The 13,777-nt window shown below is 32.8% G+C and overlaps 2 protein-coding genes and 1 pseudogene across 4 annotated transcripts; 1 reads left to right on the plus strand and 2 right to left on the minus strand.

Moving 5' to 3' along the window:
* Nucleotides 1-140: 140 nt before the first annotated feature.
* LOC143193561 (chromobox protein homolog 5-like) lies at nucleotides 141-1,031 on the minus strand (annotated as a pseudogene). The gene is made up of 3 exons (XR_013005055.1): nucleotides 788-1,031; nucleotides 503-709; nucleotides 141-443 (listed from the first exon to the last, which is right to left on the minus strand). The product of XR_013005055.1 is annotated as a chromobox protein homolog 5-like (transcript).
* A 56-nt stretch (nucleotides 1,032-1,087) lies between these two features.
* On the minus strand, nucleotides 1,088-2,345 carry LOC143193560 (chromobox protein homolog 3-like). Its single transcript, XM_076399851.1, has 3 exons — nucleotides 2,207-2,345; nucleotides 1,722-2,102; nucleotides 1,088-1,669 (listed from the first exon to the last, which is right to left on the minus strand). Exons 2-3 carry the CDS (start codon nucleotides 2,095-2,097, stop codon nucleotides 1,506-1,508), a joined length of 540 nt encoding a protein of 179 aa, XP_076255966.1. The 5' UTR covers nucleotides 2,098-2,102; nucleotides 2,207-2,345; the 3' UTR covers nucleotides 1,088-1,505.
* Nucleotides 2,346-3,220: 875 nt separating this feature from the next.
* On the plus strand, nucleotides 3,221-12,892 carry LOC143193919 (N-acetylglucosamine-6-sulfatase). Of its 2 annotated transcripts, XM_076400357.1 has the most exons (10): nucleotides 3,221-3,394; nucleotides 3,450-3,735; nucleotides 3,784-3,843; nucleotides 4,053-4,259; nucleotides 4,320-4,472; nucleotides 8,685-8,858; nucleotides 8,914-9,109; nucleotides 9,999-10,315; nucleotides 12,213-12,329; nucleotides 12,393-12,892. In XM_076400357.1, exons 2-10 carry the CDS (start codon nucleotides 3,607-3,609, stop codon nucleotides 12,537-12,539), a joined length of 1,500 nt encoding a protein of 499 aa, XP_076256472.1. In that variant the 5' UTR covers nucleotides 3,221-3,394; nucleotides 3,450-3,606; the 3' UTR covers nucleotides 12,540-12,892. The 2 variants fall into 2 exon arrangements, with proteins under 2 accessions (XP_076256472.1, XP_076256473.1); XM_076400358.1 differs by lacking the exon at nucleotides 8,685-8,858.
* The last annotated feature ends 885 nt before the right edge of the window (nucleotides 12,893-13,777 follow it).

Below are 13,777 nucleotides of genomic sequence, written 5' to 3' on the forward strand. Positions count from 1 at the left end.
CTTCACTAAATTCTAAAATTAAGCTTATCTAAAGTTGTCACTTTTTAGTGGATAATTTTTATTAGAAATACTTGTAAATTTGATTAAAAGAGGTACAATTATATAAATGCTAATATCAGTATTTCCTCATAAAAATAAATTTTAAAAATTGAATGATTACTTTTAGATTATATGTATGAATATGGTAAATATAAATAATAACACTTAAATAGTAGTCTATTCTTTAAAATAGTAACAACTGTTCAATGTTGTTAATTGAGCAGAAATATGTTATATTTTTATTTCTAGCTTTTTCTCTCTTCTGGTTCATTATTAGGTGACATCCATGATAATCTCTCTTCATAAAATTTTATAACAACTTGTGGACATTTAATTTGCTTGCTTAGCTGGCACTAAATCAGCTTCATCTGTACCAACCCATTTCATTAAAAACATAAGAGGACCTAAAAATAAGTTAGTTTGAATTATTGACGTATTTTTCATTTTGATTTTGAAGAAATACCTGATGTATCAGTAGCGCCAATAATTTTTTCAGGTTCTAAACCCCTATCAAAACCATGTGACTTTTTATCGTCTAATTTAAATTTTTTACTGCTTTTGGAATCAAGAGTTGGAGTACCTGTGCTTTTCCTTTTCTTACTTCGTTCAGCTTCTTTTGCTGCTCTATCTGCTTCAAAGGCCTTAATAAGACTAGGACAATCCAAATTACCTGAAAGAAATAGTTTTACATAAAATAATAACTACTATTTAATATAAAATCTATTGTTGGGTAATTTTTGTATATTACTTTCAGGCTCCCAGGTATTATCCTTATCATCATAACCTATCCATTTCAATAAATATTCCTTTACTCCACTTTTTATGCGACAATCAATTATTTTTTCCACAACATACTCTTCTGCAGGTTCATCTGGTTCAGAACTAGAAGAAGTCTTCTTTGAGGTCATATTTTTCAATTTGTTTACAATATTCAATCACTCTTCAGATTTAAAATCGCGGGAAAATCAATATAACCTTAAATTGGAGGTGTATGGTGGATTTTTAAATATATAGTAAAATGCTCATGCTATTTATAATAAAAATGCAATTATACTTCATAAATGATTTATTTCATAAAACTAGAAAATTTTGTTAAAATAATATATAACACATACATATCTTATTCGGTCCGCTGAAATTAATTCATTCTCTAGGTATGTCAATCTAGTGAAATTGCAGTAATAATTGTAAATACATGTTAATGAGCTCACATAATAAAATAGCAATGATTTTTAGAAATAATTATTTTCAATTTAAAAAGTTCCTGTTAATATAATTTTCCTTATGCATTAAATACTACAAGAATAGCAACATTTTCATATATAAATAAGATATTACACTATTACAAAATTGCTTTATTACCTTTCATATAAAAAAAAACTTTGGAGTACCAATCTATCCAAATAACACTAAATTAAAAATCCTTAGAAAAATAACTACACGGTACTTAAGAAACAGCTGGAACGTTAATTTTCCTTATTTTCATTGGTATTTTGTATTGGTGGGTGCCACCGAAGTCTACCTTCATAAAATTTTATAACTACTTGAGGACATTTTATGTTTGCCTGTTTAGCCGGTACTAGATCTGCTTCATCTGTACCATGCCATTTCATTAAAAACATTAATTGTCCTAAAACAAAATAAAATAAATGTTTAACAATAACTATACGGGAACTTCTTACCTGGACTATCAGTAGCTCCAATAATTGTATCGGGTTCAAGGCCTCTATCAAATCCTACACACTTTTTCTCATCTGCTTTCTTTTTTTTTGGTAATTTGCTATCATTTTCTTGAGTGGTTGAGTTCTGTCTCTTTCTTGATTCATTTTCTTTTTGTTTTTTTGCCTTTTTGGCTTCGTAAGCTGCTATTAACCCAGGACAGTCTAAATTTTCTTCTGGCTCCCAAGTATTATCTTTATCGTCATAACCAATCCATTTCAGATAGTATTCTTTCACACCATGTTCATTAATTCTACTGTCTATAATTTTTTCAACAACATACTCTTCTGGAGCGGTAGGTTCTGTTGGTGTTGGAGTTGGACTGCTTCTCTTACTCATAATTGCTAAACAATACAAATGCGATTTATTTTTATTCAGTTTGAATATACTTCATTCGTATTTTGGAAATGGATTTTATTTAATAACTTATTTGTTTGGTTTAACCCACCTTAAATATAAAGTTTTCATGCAAATACGAGAGTAACAAAAGCTTTCTCAAGTCAAGCTGCTGATAGTGGTTTAACACGCTTCCTAGAGATGGCACTTATCTGAATGGAATTTGTATAACTGATTTTTTTCTAGGCTAGGAAGGTATTCTACCAACAAATTATTATTTAAAAATTTAGAAATGCAACATTATTTAATCTAATTATTTAATTTTTAAATCGTATAATGTTATTATACATGATTATTATTGTTATTTTATTATGCAATTCTTTCATATAAATTAATTATTTATAATTATAATATAAACATTTTTGGTAGATAGCGGTCACTGTTATATCTTGACTTTATAGTCGATTTTTAATAGCGTTGGGAACTATCGACTGGAAACGACTATAGACTATTTAGTGATTGACTACTCTTGACTATCAACTGCTTCTTTAGCTATTTTTGGTTCGACTGATTTTATTATTTTTTACTATCGACTGTTTCAAACTGTACTTTTAGTTACTTTCGATCTAACTCTCTCGATTATTATTCAATTATCAAAAGTTCTTTCGTAAGATCTTAAAAACTAAATTTAAATTTGAAAGGTTCCATAAATTATACCGATTCCAAACGATTTGAAAAGTTGAAAATTTGAAAGTCTTTACAGTAGCAGTTGCTAAATTTTGTAAACAATATTAACGGTAAACAGTATTCATACTAAATATTTCTAATAAATTAATTTTCTGATAGAAAAACTCTTCTTTAACATACAACAATTTATTTCCATGGGCATTAAAAATAAAGAAGAAATACGTATAATGATATATCCCTGTAACTTATCGTACGGTTGGAACAAATATGCCCACAGAATACAGAAATAGAAGACTCTATATCCTATGAAATATGCCCATTCTAATAAAATATAACAGTCCTTAGTTTTTGAACTATCGACTGTTTCGACTATTTTCAGTCGATAGTTCCCAACGTTAATTTATAATAAAATTAAGTTGGTAACACAATACAAAGGATTATGAAAGATTTTTACAATATTTTGTGGTTGGGAATATAGAAAAAGTTGGCAAGTTCTTTTATGAAAAGACGCTTGTCTCTAGCTGCACGGAGTAGATATTTAAACACCTAAAATGACAAAACAAGGTGGAGTTATAGCTTTTGTTAAAGGGCTGTACTATGACGAATTTAAGTGGTACGCCTGAATATTATAACTAAGTAAGGTTAAGTGAAGTTTTTTTTTTGCGTAGGGCTTTAGTAAAAAGCATTGGAATATTCGCTCTTGGTATAAGAATAGCTCAAGAATGTCAGGGAATTGAACTAGTGCCGTCCCAGGTTTAAGAGATATATATATTATTATTTAATTGTAAATTGCATATGTAGTTTAAATTAAAGTGTTTTATCAATATGGAAAAAGGTGTTTTTGTTAAAACATTAATTATTTCATTTGCTTTAAATTGCTGTCTTTGTGATCGCATATCCCCAAATTTTGTTTATATTTTAACCGACGACCAAGACTTGATGCTAAATGGCTTGGTAAGTTTTTTTGTGCAATTGAACTTATCACCATTATGACTGTTTTAGATGTCCATGAAAAAATCTTTAAGCCTTATAGCTGATAGGGGGAAATTTTTCTTGAATGCGGTAAGGATGTATTTCTAAATAGTTGGTTTAATTTTTTTATTATCCAGTAAACATGTAGTTTTGATCTTATTTTTTGTTTCTAAAAAAATTTCTAAAGGTTTCTTTTTTAAACATGTTTATGACGAAAAGTGCAACATAATTAGCTACAAATTTTAATTATCATGTATTAACATGATTAGGTTAATATTTATGCAGTATGCTTTTTGCAGTTTGTAAATACACCACTTTGTTGTCCAAGCCGAAGTACAATCTTAACTGGGAAGTTTGCTCATAATTTAGGGGTTGTCAATAACTCAGTATCAGGAAATTGCAACAGTGAACAATGGCAAATAAATCATGAGCCTTATTCTATAGCAGCTCTCCTTCAAAGTCATGCCAATTACACTACATTTTATGCTGGAAAATATTTAAATCAGGTAGGTGGTATATTTACTTAGATCAAATATTTCTTAATTTTTAAATATTTCATGTTTCAGTATGGATCAAAATTTTCAGGTGGTACTAGTCATGTACCCAAAGGGTATGATTGGTGGATTGGTCTAAAAGGGAATTCAAAATATTACAATTACACGTTATCAGTAAATGGTACTGCTGTCAAAATACATAATCTTTATTTAACTGATTTGCTGGTAAGTATCATATAATGAGGAGGATTAAAGTAACTTTTTCTTGAATATATCCTCTAAATGTATTATCTTAGCATATTCATTATTTGTTCTAGAAGCAATTGTTTATATCTGAAAATTATTTTAGTATCTCTATACTTGAATTTGTGCAATTTTTGAAATTCTCCTATCTTTACATCATACTGAGTGCATTTAAGCTTCAACAAACTGTGGCATTAACACTAAATATTAAGGACTATATAGGCTATTGTGCATTATCATAAGGTCACAATAATTCTTTAAGTTTTTTTGACTTTTTTCCATACTATACTTGATAATACATATAAAAGTACTGAGATCACAACTGATTTTTTATCAATATGATATGTTAATCTTTAATAAATTAATAATTTCAACTGGATTTGATGTCTATTTTAAAATTAAACAAGAAAATTAATAGGCATGATGGCAGTAACAAAGAATTACTGAAACTTGTGATTGATATTTGACCACAATTTATTAAGTTAATCATGTTTCTCTCATAACTTAGTAAGGGAATACTATAAAAATGATGCATTACTGAAACTAGTTTTTACAGTAAAACTTTTACAACATAAGATCAGCAATGTATATTATTATTACATTACATTCAATTACTACACCAGTGAATGTTATAACAAAGTATTATAAGTTAGTTTTCTGTATATATATATAAAAATATATATAAATATATACTCTGTTTTAACATAAAAACATATTATGTTATATATATATATGTACAGTCGAACATAGAGCCTCCGCCTTTTTTGAAGTCGATTAACAATTTCGAAATTGTTATTAATTGTTAATAAGGAAGTCAAATAGGTAAATTATTTTTTACTATTTAGAGTTGTATGTATATTAAAGGAATGTACTTACAATTAATCAATTAACTATTGATTTTTCAAAATTTACATCTATAAAGTAATAATTACTGGTTGCTTGGTTTGGGCGTATTTTATTTTATTAGAATTTATTTGTAGCGCCTATTATATGAACACTTTAGATTTAAAAAATAAAATTTAAGTGTGCCAATTTTAAGGCCGCCACGTGCCCCAGTTTTCCTCAAAAAGGGGGACAAATTTGTCGCTAAGCCGATTAATATATAGAAGAGAGGATATATAGGTTAAAATAATTACTTGTGTTTAGATTACAAGTGCCATTATATTTATACCAAAGTTCCCATCAAAGGCCATCAGGTATCTATATATACCAAAATGTTCTTAACACAAGGGCTGAAAAATTCCGGACGTAACAAAGAAAACGTTTTTGTTTGTTCAAAATTGGCATTATTCATCAATGCAAAACCCCATCAAGAGCCATACAATAATTCCAGCGCCGCTCTAAAATTTTAATACCACTTTTGTAGAACGATGTATCTTTTGCCTCAAAATAAGCTTGTCACCAGTTGCTGCCTACTCACATGACGATGGTTTTGATTCTGGAGTGAAGTGATGGATCCATGTTTCATCCATTCTTACATATCGACGCAAAAATTCCGGTTTGTTACGGTTAAACATAACCAAACACAGAATCATCAACACGTTCTTATTTTCGGCCAATTGCGAGTAAACGCGGCACCCACTTTAAATATAGCTTTCTCATAGTCAAATGCTCATATAATATAAAACCAACACGCTCTTTTGATAACTTTACGATTTCGCTAATTCACGCAACTTCACTTTTCGATAATTCAAAACGATTTTGTTGATATTTTTGATGTTATCGGTATTACGACCTCATTTGGATGTCCACTGGGTTCTGCATCACTGGTGCCTCTACAACTACGTATGAAGTCAGTAAACCAAAGTTTTATAATTGTTTCTGATGGAGCGGAGTCCCTATAACACTTTTCAAGCCATTGCTTCGCTTGAGGGGCATTTTTTTCCATCAAGAAGCTGTGTAAAATTAAAACACGAAATTGTTTTTGATCCATTGTTTTCAAAATAACAAAAGTAGTGTCACTCTTAGCACAATAAAATAAAACAACAAACTTATGAGTAGAATATCATGAAATTTCTTTTGAAGGTTTTTACTAACTGAAAAAGCAGCGATTGCAATAAAACTAGCGCCATCTATGTGTTAGACCTGGGACTTTTCAGCCAATGTGCTAACAGAAATAAACTACCAATTTTTTTCTTTTTTTTCTTTATTAGAATTTTCTTCTTTAATTACAAATTTCTTCATTAGAATTTTTCTTTATCGATTTATTATTTCATAATTACTTCATAAATTTTGATGATCGTTCACAATACACAACTCTCAAGTATTTAGGAAATCACGATATTACACATATGTGTCATTCTTATTCTAGCGTTTTAAAAGTTTAAAAAAGTGTTACGCTATCTGTTGCAAAGGTACATTATATGGGAAGTCCTAGAAATATTCCAGGCAAGTGTTTCTATGGTGTAGTGGTAAAGTTTTGTGGGTGTTCATCTTGTTGACCTAACTGGTGATGCTCTCTCGATGATTCTGTTGTGGCCAGTCTTCATAAGGTTCGGCCTGGTATCGCTCCCCTTGATGGCGACTTAGTTACAGATAGTCATCGTAGTGGCTTCCTGGGTGATGCTCCCCCTGGTGATAGTTCGATGGTGGGCACTTATCGTAGTTTTCTGACTAGTACCCCCTTGTTGGTAATTGATCTTCTCAATGTTCCGTATTCTGAGACCAGTTCGAGGGTTCCTGTGCCGCAACCCAATGACATGTATCTTATAGAGGCTCTTGAGGCCTTATGCTGGGGTAGACTGGTCCGTTGGAGAGTCTCGGACTGCGATATGTGGCCGGATGGACGCCTACCCGGTCGCCTGGCCGACCGGCCTCGGGCGTCGATGTATCACCGACTGGAGCTCCTCGACCTGTCTGGTATGTGTCGTTGATTGGTAGACCTCGGGCTGCGGCCGCTGCGCTGGTTGGTTTCTTCTCAGCAGTCTTTTGAGTAATGGCGTACCTGTAATGGGTTGATTGGTCCCTGGTCGCAGTTGCTGCATCGCCTGGCATCTTTCGATCAACGATTGGCTGATTGGTACATCGCGGACTGGGGCCACGGTACCACATGGTGTTCTTCGATCGTCGGCGTACCTGGGATGGACTGATTTGTCTCCGGTTGCAGTAGCGGCATCATCTGGCGTCTCTCGATCGATGGCGTACCTGCGGGTTGGCACGTCGCGGACTGAGGCGATTGCATTACATGGCGTTCTGCAATTGTTGGCGTACCTGCTGGTGGGCACGCCACAGGCGGAGGTGGATTTTCTTCTTCCCCTTGTACCGCTAGCTAGTGTCCCCATTGGTGGCCTACCGGTTGGCGTCTTGTGCGTTTTCCGCCATCTTGGTTCACTAGTTGCACCGGTTAGCGTTCCTCAATTTGTTGGTTGACTTTATGACGACTCAACTCTTCTTGCTCTCTAGACTGCTGACCCGCTCGTCGGCGTCTCTCCTCCGTTCGCTCGTGCTGGCGACGTCTTGTTACTTCGTATTTTATTCTGCTTCCTTTCAGCTGATTTTCCCTGATCTTTTTCTCATCGGTTGAGAGTCACTGGGAGACCTCGACCTCGTGGTAGTTTTGCTACCTCGGCTACGCTACCGTCTTCTTTTGTCTTTCCTGGGTTTTTCTCGGATGGCTGGGCGTTTCATCGTGGTGTTCTTGAAATCCATTATGACGCGTTGTTCACTATCCTATTTCTGATTTGTTAGAAAAGGATTTTACAAACCTGGTTTGGTGAAGGTGATTGGATAATTAAAATGCTGGGTCCAATTGAGTCGCTCTGTATTTACACTTTTCAACCGACTTAGTCAAAGCCACAACACAGAATGAATCAAGACGGCGGGATCTCCATCCCGTCCGGGTGGCTTTGACACGAACATGCGCTTATAATTTTATATTTTTAGATAACTACACTAAAATCTACTTATGCAACCATATATACATGATGCCGTCACATGTAGGCGCTGCCACTTAATTGTTTATATATCCAACATACTATAAATAGTTAAATTATAAAATAATTAACTTTAAAAGTTATTTGTGGAATTTCTCTCCAAAAGAAATATTCCTTGTTGGAATGGAAAAAATGTCAGGGCAGTTTCATTTCTTAAACCCCTAGCTGCTTAACAGTAGTTGGTTTTTACAATTTTGGTTAATCTCAATAATATATTTATATCTGTTGTCACACAACATAAACATTATGTTTAATATTTCAGGCCAATTACAGTTTGAGTTTCCTGAATCAAAAATCTGTGATAGATAAGCCATTTTTTATGATGGTTGCTCCTCCAGCTAGCCATGCTCCTTTTATTCCACCCAAAAGATATATCAATAAATTTTCTTCCGTTGGTGTAGTGACAAACCCATCATTTAACTACACCTCAAATAATGTAGGAAATATTACAACAGTTTATAAATCATTTCCTTACTGAATGTATTTTTTAGAAACACTGGATAGTGCAAATGCCACCTGTCAGTTTACCAAAGAATATTACGATATTGGACAATATACAGAGGCGAAGACTTCAGACTTTACTAGCTGTTGATGATCTCGTGGAGAGAGTTGTACTTCAATTAAAAAAGCTCAAATTATTTCACAAAACTTATTTTATTATAAATTCGGATAACGGATATCATATAGGTTATTTATTTTTTTGATAAACTTAAATTTCGCCTTTTTTGTTTTGTTTTTCTTAATGTCACATTTTATATGTTGGGTCTGGGAAAAAGTTTGGTGAATTACTTTTGTTTAGGTGAATTACAATTTTATGATGGTGTGAAACTCATTTAGTTTCAATCAAACATGCCCCACTTTTGTCGACAAGTTACTGGAAAATAGTTTTTGTTGTTCTGGAAACTTCCAGGAACAAATTCTGCATAGATCAGGGTTGATAGATGATGCTATGCGGTAAATGCATCAAAAAATTGCCATGTAATTTAACGGAATTTTTGACGGGTCACCAAAAATTGTCATGATGTAAGATAACAAATAATCATCTCATATTATTTAATTGTAGTTGTCTTCTTTGAATTACCTGTGTAATTTCTCTAGTTGTCTATAATTGTGTTTTGGACCAACTAGAAGTAGCTAATGCTAGATGATTCTCATGCAGTCTCATTATACGCTATACACATAGCATCATCTTTATCGGTTTTTTCAGTGATAAACGCTCACCAACCATTATTGGTTACTGCAGGTGCTATAAACGCGATATAAAAACAACTCGATTTCATTCTGGTCTAGCAGGTGACTGTAGATATTCATGTATATAGGTTTCTTGCAATTAACTTAGATGTATGTATGTATGTAAATGTATGTATGTATGTATGTATCGAGGTTTCTTTTTGTATCCAGCATTGTGAAAGTGGTTCAACAATTTTGTGAATAACACCTATACTATAATTTAGCTACTACCGAAGGGAAATAGGTTCACCATGTACAGCACACATTTTTCGCAAGCCAGCACACAGCACAATATATATATATATATTTATATATATATAATCTTTATAATCCATTTCAATTCTAGGTCAGTTTGGTCAACCTTGGGATAAACGTCAGCCTTATGAGGCAGATACCAGAGTTCCGCTGTTAATAAGTGGACCTGGTGTCCCAAAAAGGATTCTGGAACCTTATCCTGTGTCTTCAGTGGATATTGCTCCTACTATTCTTCATTTAGCTGGTATTAAAACTGATCAAATTATGGATGGAAACAGTTTCAAAAAGCAGCTATTTAATAAACGAAATGTTGTTACCCTTAAGTATATATTTTTGGAATATTGGGGTGAAGGTGAAGATAAAATGGCAGAAAGAGGATGCCCGTGGAAATATGACTCTAATGTAACTGTAAGTTGAAGTTTTATTTAATATACTAAGTTATTTAATAAGTTTTGCCGTTCGATATGAGAGCTCGATAAGTTTTATTATAGAATGTATTTATTCTATTCCATGTAGACTCTACTCTAAACTTAATAGTAAAGCAATATATCAAGCAAATATTTTATTAAACATAAAACTTTTTGAATAGCCACCGTTGAAGGTGATTCGTATTCCTCCTTTTTCTTTTAATTTTGCTTTCTCAATTCTAGATATCTAAATAGTCGATGTGTTGTTTTTGGACCGGCGTAAATGAATTCAAAGGCAATTTAGGAATGCTTAATTGTTACAAAAAAGTATACAATATATAGATATATTTAAGGGGTCAACCACCTCATAGATTTCCGCTTTTCCAAAACTTTATTTTGGGCCTTTTTTATCTTTCCGGGAAATAAACTGCAGGTTTTGGGTAAACAAACCTCTCATTAGTTTACATGACAATCACCATAATGATTATCAAGTTACTTTTTGGTTTCAAAAATATTTTTCCCACTAATATAATATCTAACAGGTCAATTGAAGTCCCCGGCCTACCATAGTAAACCACAACTTTTGGCAAAATTAGTTTTTTTATTCAACATAATTCCCTTCAAGGGTGATACACTGATTATAGCGACCCTTCAACTTTTCGATACCATTTTTGTAATACGATGTGTCTTTTGCATCAAAATAGGCCTCAGTTTCGTCGATCACTTCTTCATTTGACGAAAATTTCTTCCCAGCGAGCATTCTCTTGAGATCTGAGAACAGGAAATAGTCGCTGGGGGCCAGATCTGGAGAGTACGGTGGATGAGGAAGCAATTCGAAGCCCATTTAATGGATTTTTGACACGGTGCATTGTCTTGGTGAAGTAGCACTTTGTTTTTCTTCAAATGCGGCCGTTTTCGGTCCACCCTTCAAACGGTCCAATAACGCTATGTAGTAGTCGCTGTTGATGGTCCTTCCTTTTTCAAGGTAGTCAGTGAAAATTATTCCATGCACATCTCAAAATACAGACGCCTTAACCTTGCCAGTCCACTGTCGCGTTTTCCACGCTTTGGAGCGGGTTCATCGTGTGCTGTCCACTTGGATGACTGTCGATTGGACTTCAGTGAAATGATGGAGCTATGTTTCATTCATTGTCACATATCGATGAAAAAACTCGGGTTTATTCCACTCGATTATCATCAAACATTGCTCCGAATCATGAACTCATCGTTGTTTTCGGTCAAAAGAGCTTGCGCGGCATCCATTTTGAACAGAGCTTTCTCATACCCAAATATTCATGAATGGTATGATGTACACATTCAGTTGATATATTTAGAGTGTCTGCTTTCTATTCAATTTCAATTTACGGCCATTCAAAATAATTTTGTGGATTTTTTAAATGTTTTCGTTGGTAACAATCTCTTTTGGGCGTCCACTACATTCACCGTCTTCGGTGCTCATTTTACCACGTCTAGATTTAGCATACCAATCCTTGATGGTAGATTTTCCTGGGGCAGTGTCCGGAAACTCGGCATCAAGCCAAGTTTTTGCTTCAACTGTATTTTTTCCCTTCAAAATGGAATATTTTATCAAGACGCAAAATTCCTCCATTTTTTCCACAATAACAAAAGTTGCGTCACTCAAAATGCTATAATTCACAAACTAATGATCCGACAGTTTTCAAATTTATACACGCATCTTTTGGGGGTTATCGCTAATTAAAAAACATATGGATTTAATTCTAGTAGCGCCATCTATGTCTGAGTCTGCGTATTTTTCAATTGACCTGTTAAGTCATTATTCTGGGTCATTAATTAATTGTTAACCAACTTTCAAATGATACATTGGATATAATTATATTTGTTGTAGATAGTGAATTAAATATTTTTTCATGTTATAGGGATGTACCATAAGCAGTTGGTGTAAATGTCAAGATAGCAGAAATAATACCTATACCTGTGTTATTGATTTTCGTGGAGAGTTAAGGTTTAAATTTTGTCGTTTTTTGGATAATCAGGTAAAACAATGTTTTTTTTATTATGAAATTTCAGATGTTAATTTTTCACTAATGTATTTTTAGAATTTTGTGGAAGCTTACAATTTGTCGTCGGATCCTTATGAATTGCGCAATGTTTATACATACCTGGATATAGATTTGATTAAATTTTATCACAATATTTTAAATAATTTCGAACATTGTGTGGGTAAATCTTGCAAGGCTTTGTGATATTGGTTGTCTTTCTTTATTATAGAAAGTTTCTTGTGACTAATAAGTGATATTTTTAGTCTGTATTTGTTATATTTCCTGCTTTTGTAATGAATGTAGCTAAATAGTAATATAATCTAATAGATTTAATATTAGATACTTAATTTGAAGATGTAATGGTTTTAAATTAATGGTTTTAATATAAAAAATCATGTTTATCTATATGTTTATGTGATCTCATAATTCTTATAAGAATAATTTTATTATTTTTAGATATAAATATAAGCAATGCATGTTAATTACTGTTAGAGCCAATTTTGTAGAATCGATTTCTTGAAGGTGTTTGGACAATTAAAACATTGGATTCAACTGAATTGCTCTCTATTTATTTTTACAAACTCGGTTAAAGCCACAGCACCGAATGAATCGAGATGGCAGTATCTCGTTTTACGAATCACTTATGATTCGGGACGGGAGGGAATTAATACACCACTTATGGCCTTGGAACAAAAGAGAAACTTTATTTTGATCCCTGGTAATTTATACCCACTCGATACAAGTCATAGCGCCCTCTATTAAATTTCCTTCCTCTTTTCTATACTGGCTCTTGTATCGAGACTGGTCATATATTTAACACTTCCCTTCAATTTAAATGTACTAAATAACTTAACCTAATTAAGATTGTAAACAAAAATTACAAAAGTACATTTAAATTGCCAGAACAAAACTATTACATTGTACATACAAATTTGTTTTAACTTAGGACTATTCTATTTTTACATGGTTAGAATTTAATTTTAATTAATAATTTAATCAAATAAATCTACACAATTATGTGATAAACAAAGGTAACAGTCAGTTTTCTACTTAAAAACAATTTTCTCTTTGAACAATCATAGAAATAGTCGACAAAACACTGTCCAATTTAATATCGATTATATAGTTTGTTCTTGAGCTGTCAAACATACACATGTATTTCTCTTCGAATGAATTTCTTCCATGCCTTTGGGTTGTTTTTATCAAATGGCATGAATCCATTAAAACTTCCTAGTTGGTTACCATACCAGTCTTCATAACTTGCTCCTTCAAGTCCACTTCCGCCTTACATTAGTTCATGGTCTTCTGGCATCATTGAGGTATCATACTAATTGGTCATCACTGCAGTCATGAGCTTTCTTCTGTTCTTTATCTCTATACTCCAAATCAATTATTAATGGATGTTCACTTTTGTTTTTTCTTTTCTTTTAACATTCTTCACA

The sequence above is a fragment of the Rhynchophorus ferrugineus genome, unplaced genomic scaffold (genome assembly GCF_030347505.1).
Source record: "Rhynchophorus ferrugineus isolate W39M unplaced genomic scaffold, kcgeb_rfMv2 rfM3, whole genome shotgun sequence".
NCBI lineage: Eukaryota > Metazoa > Arthropoda > Insecta > Coleoptera > Curculionidae > Rhynchophorus > Rhynchophorus ferrugineus.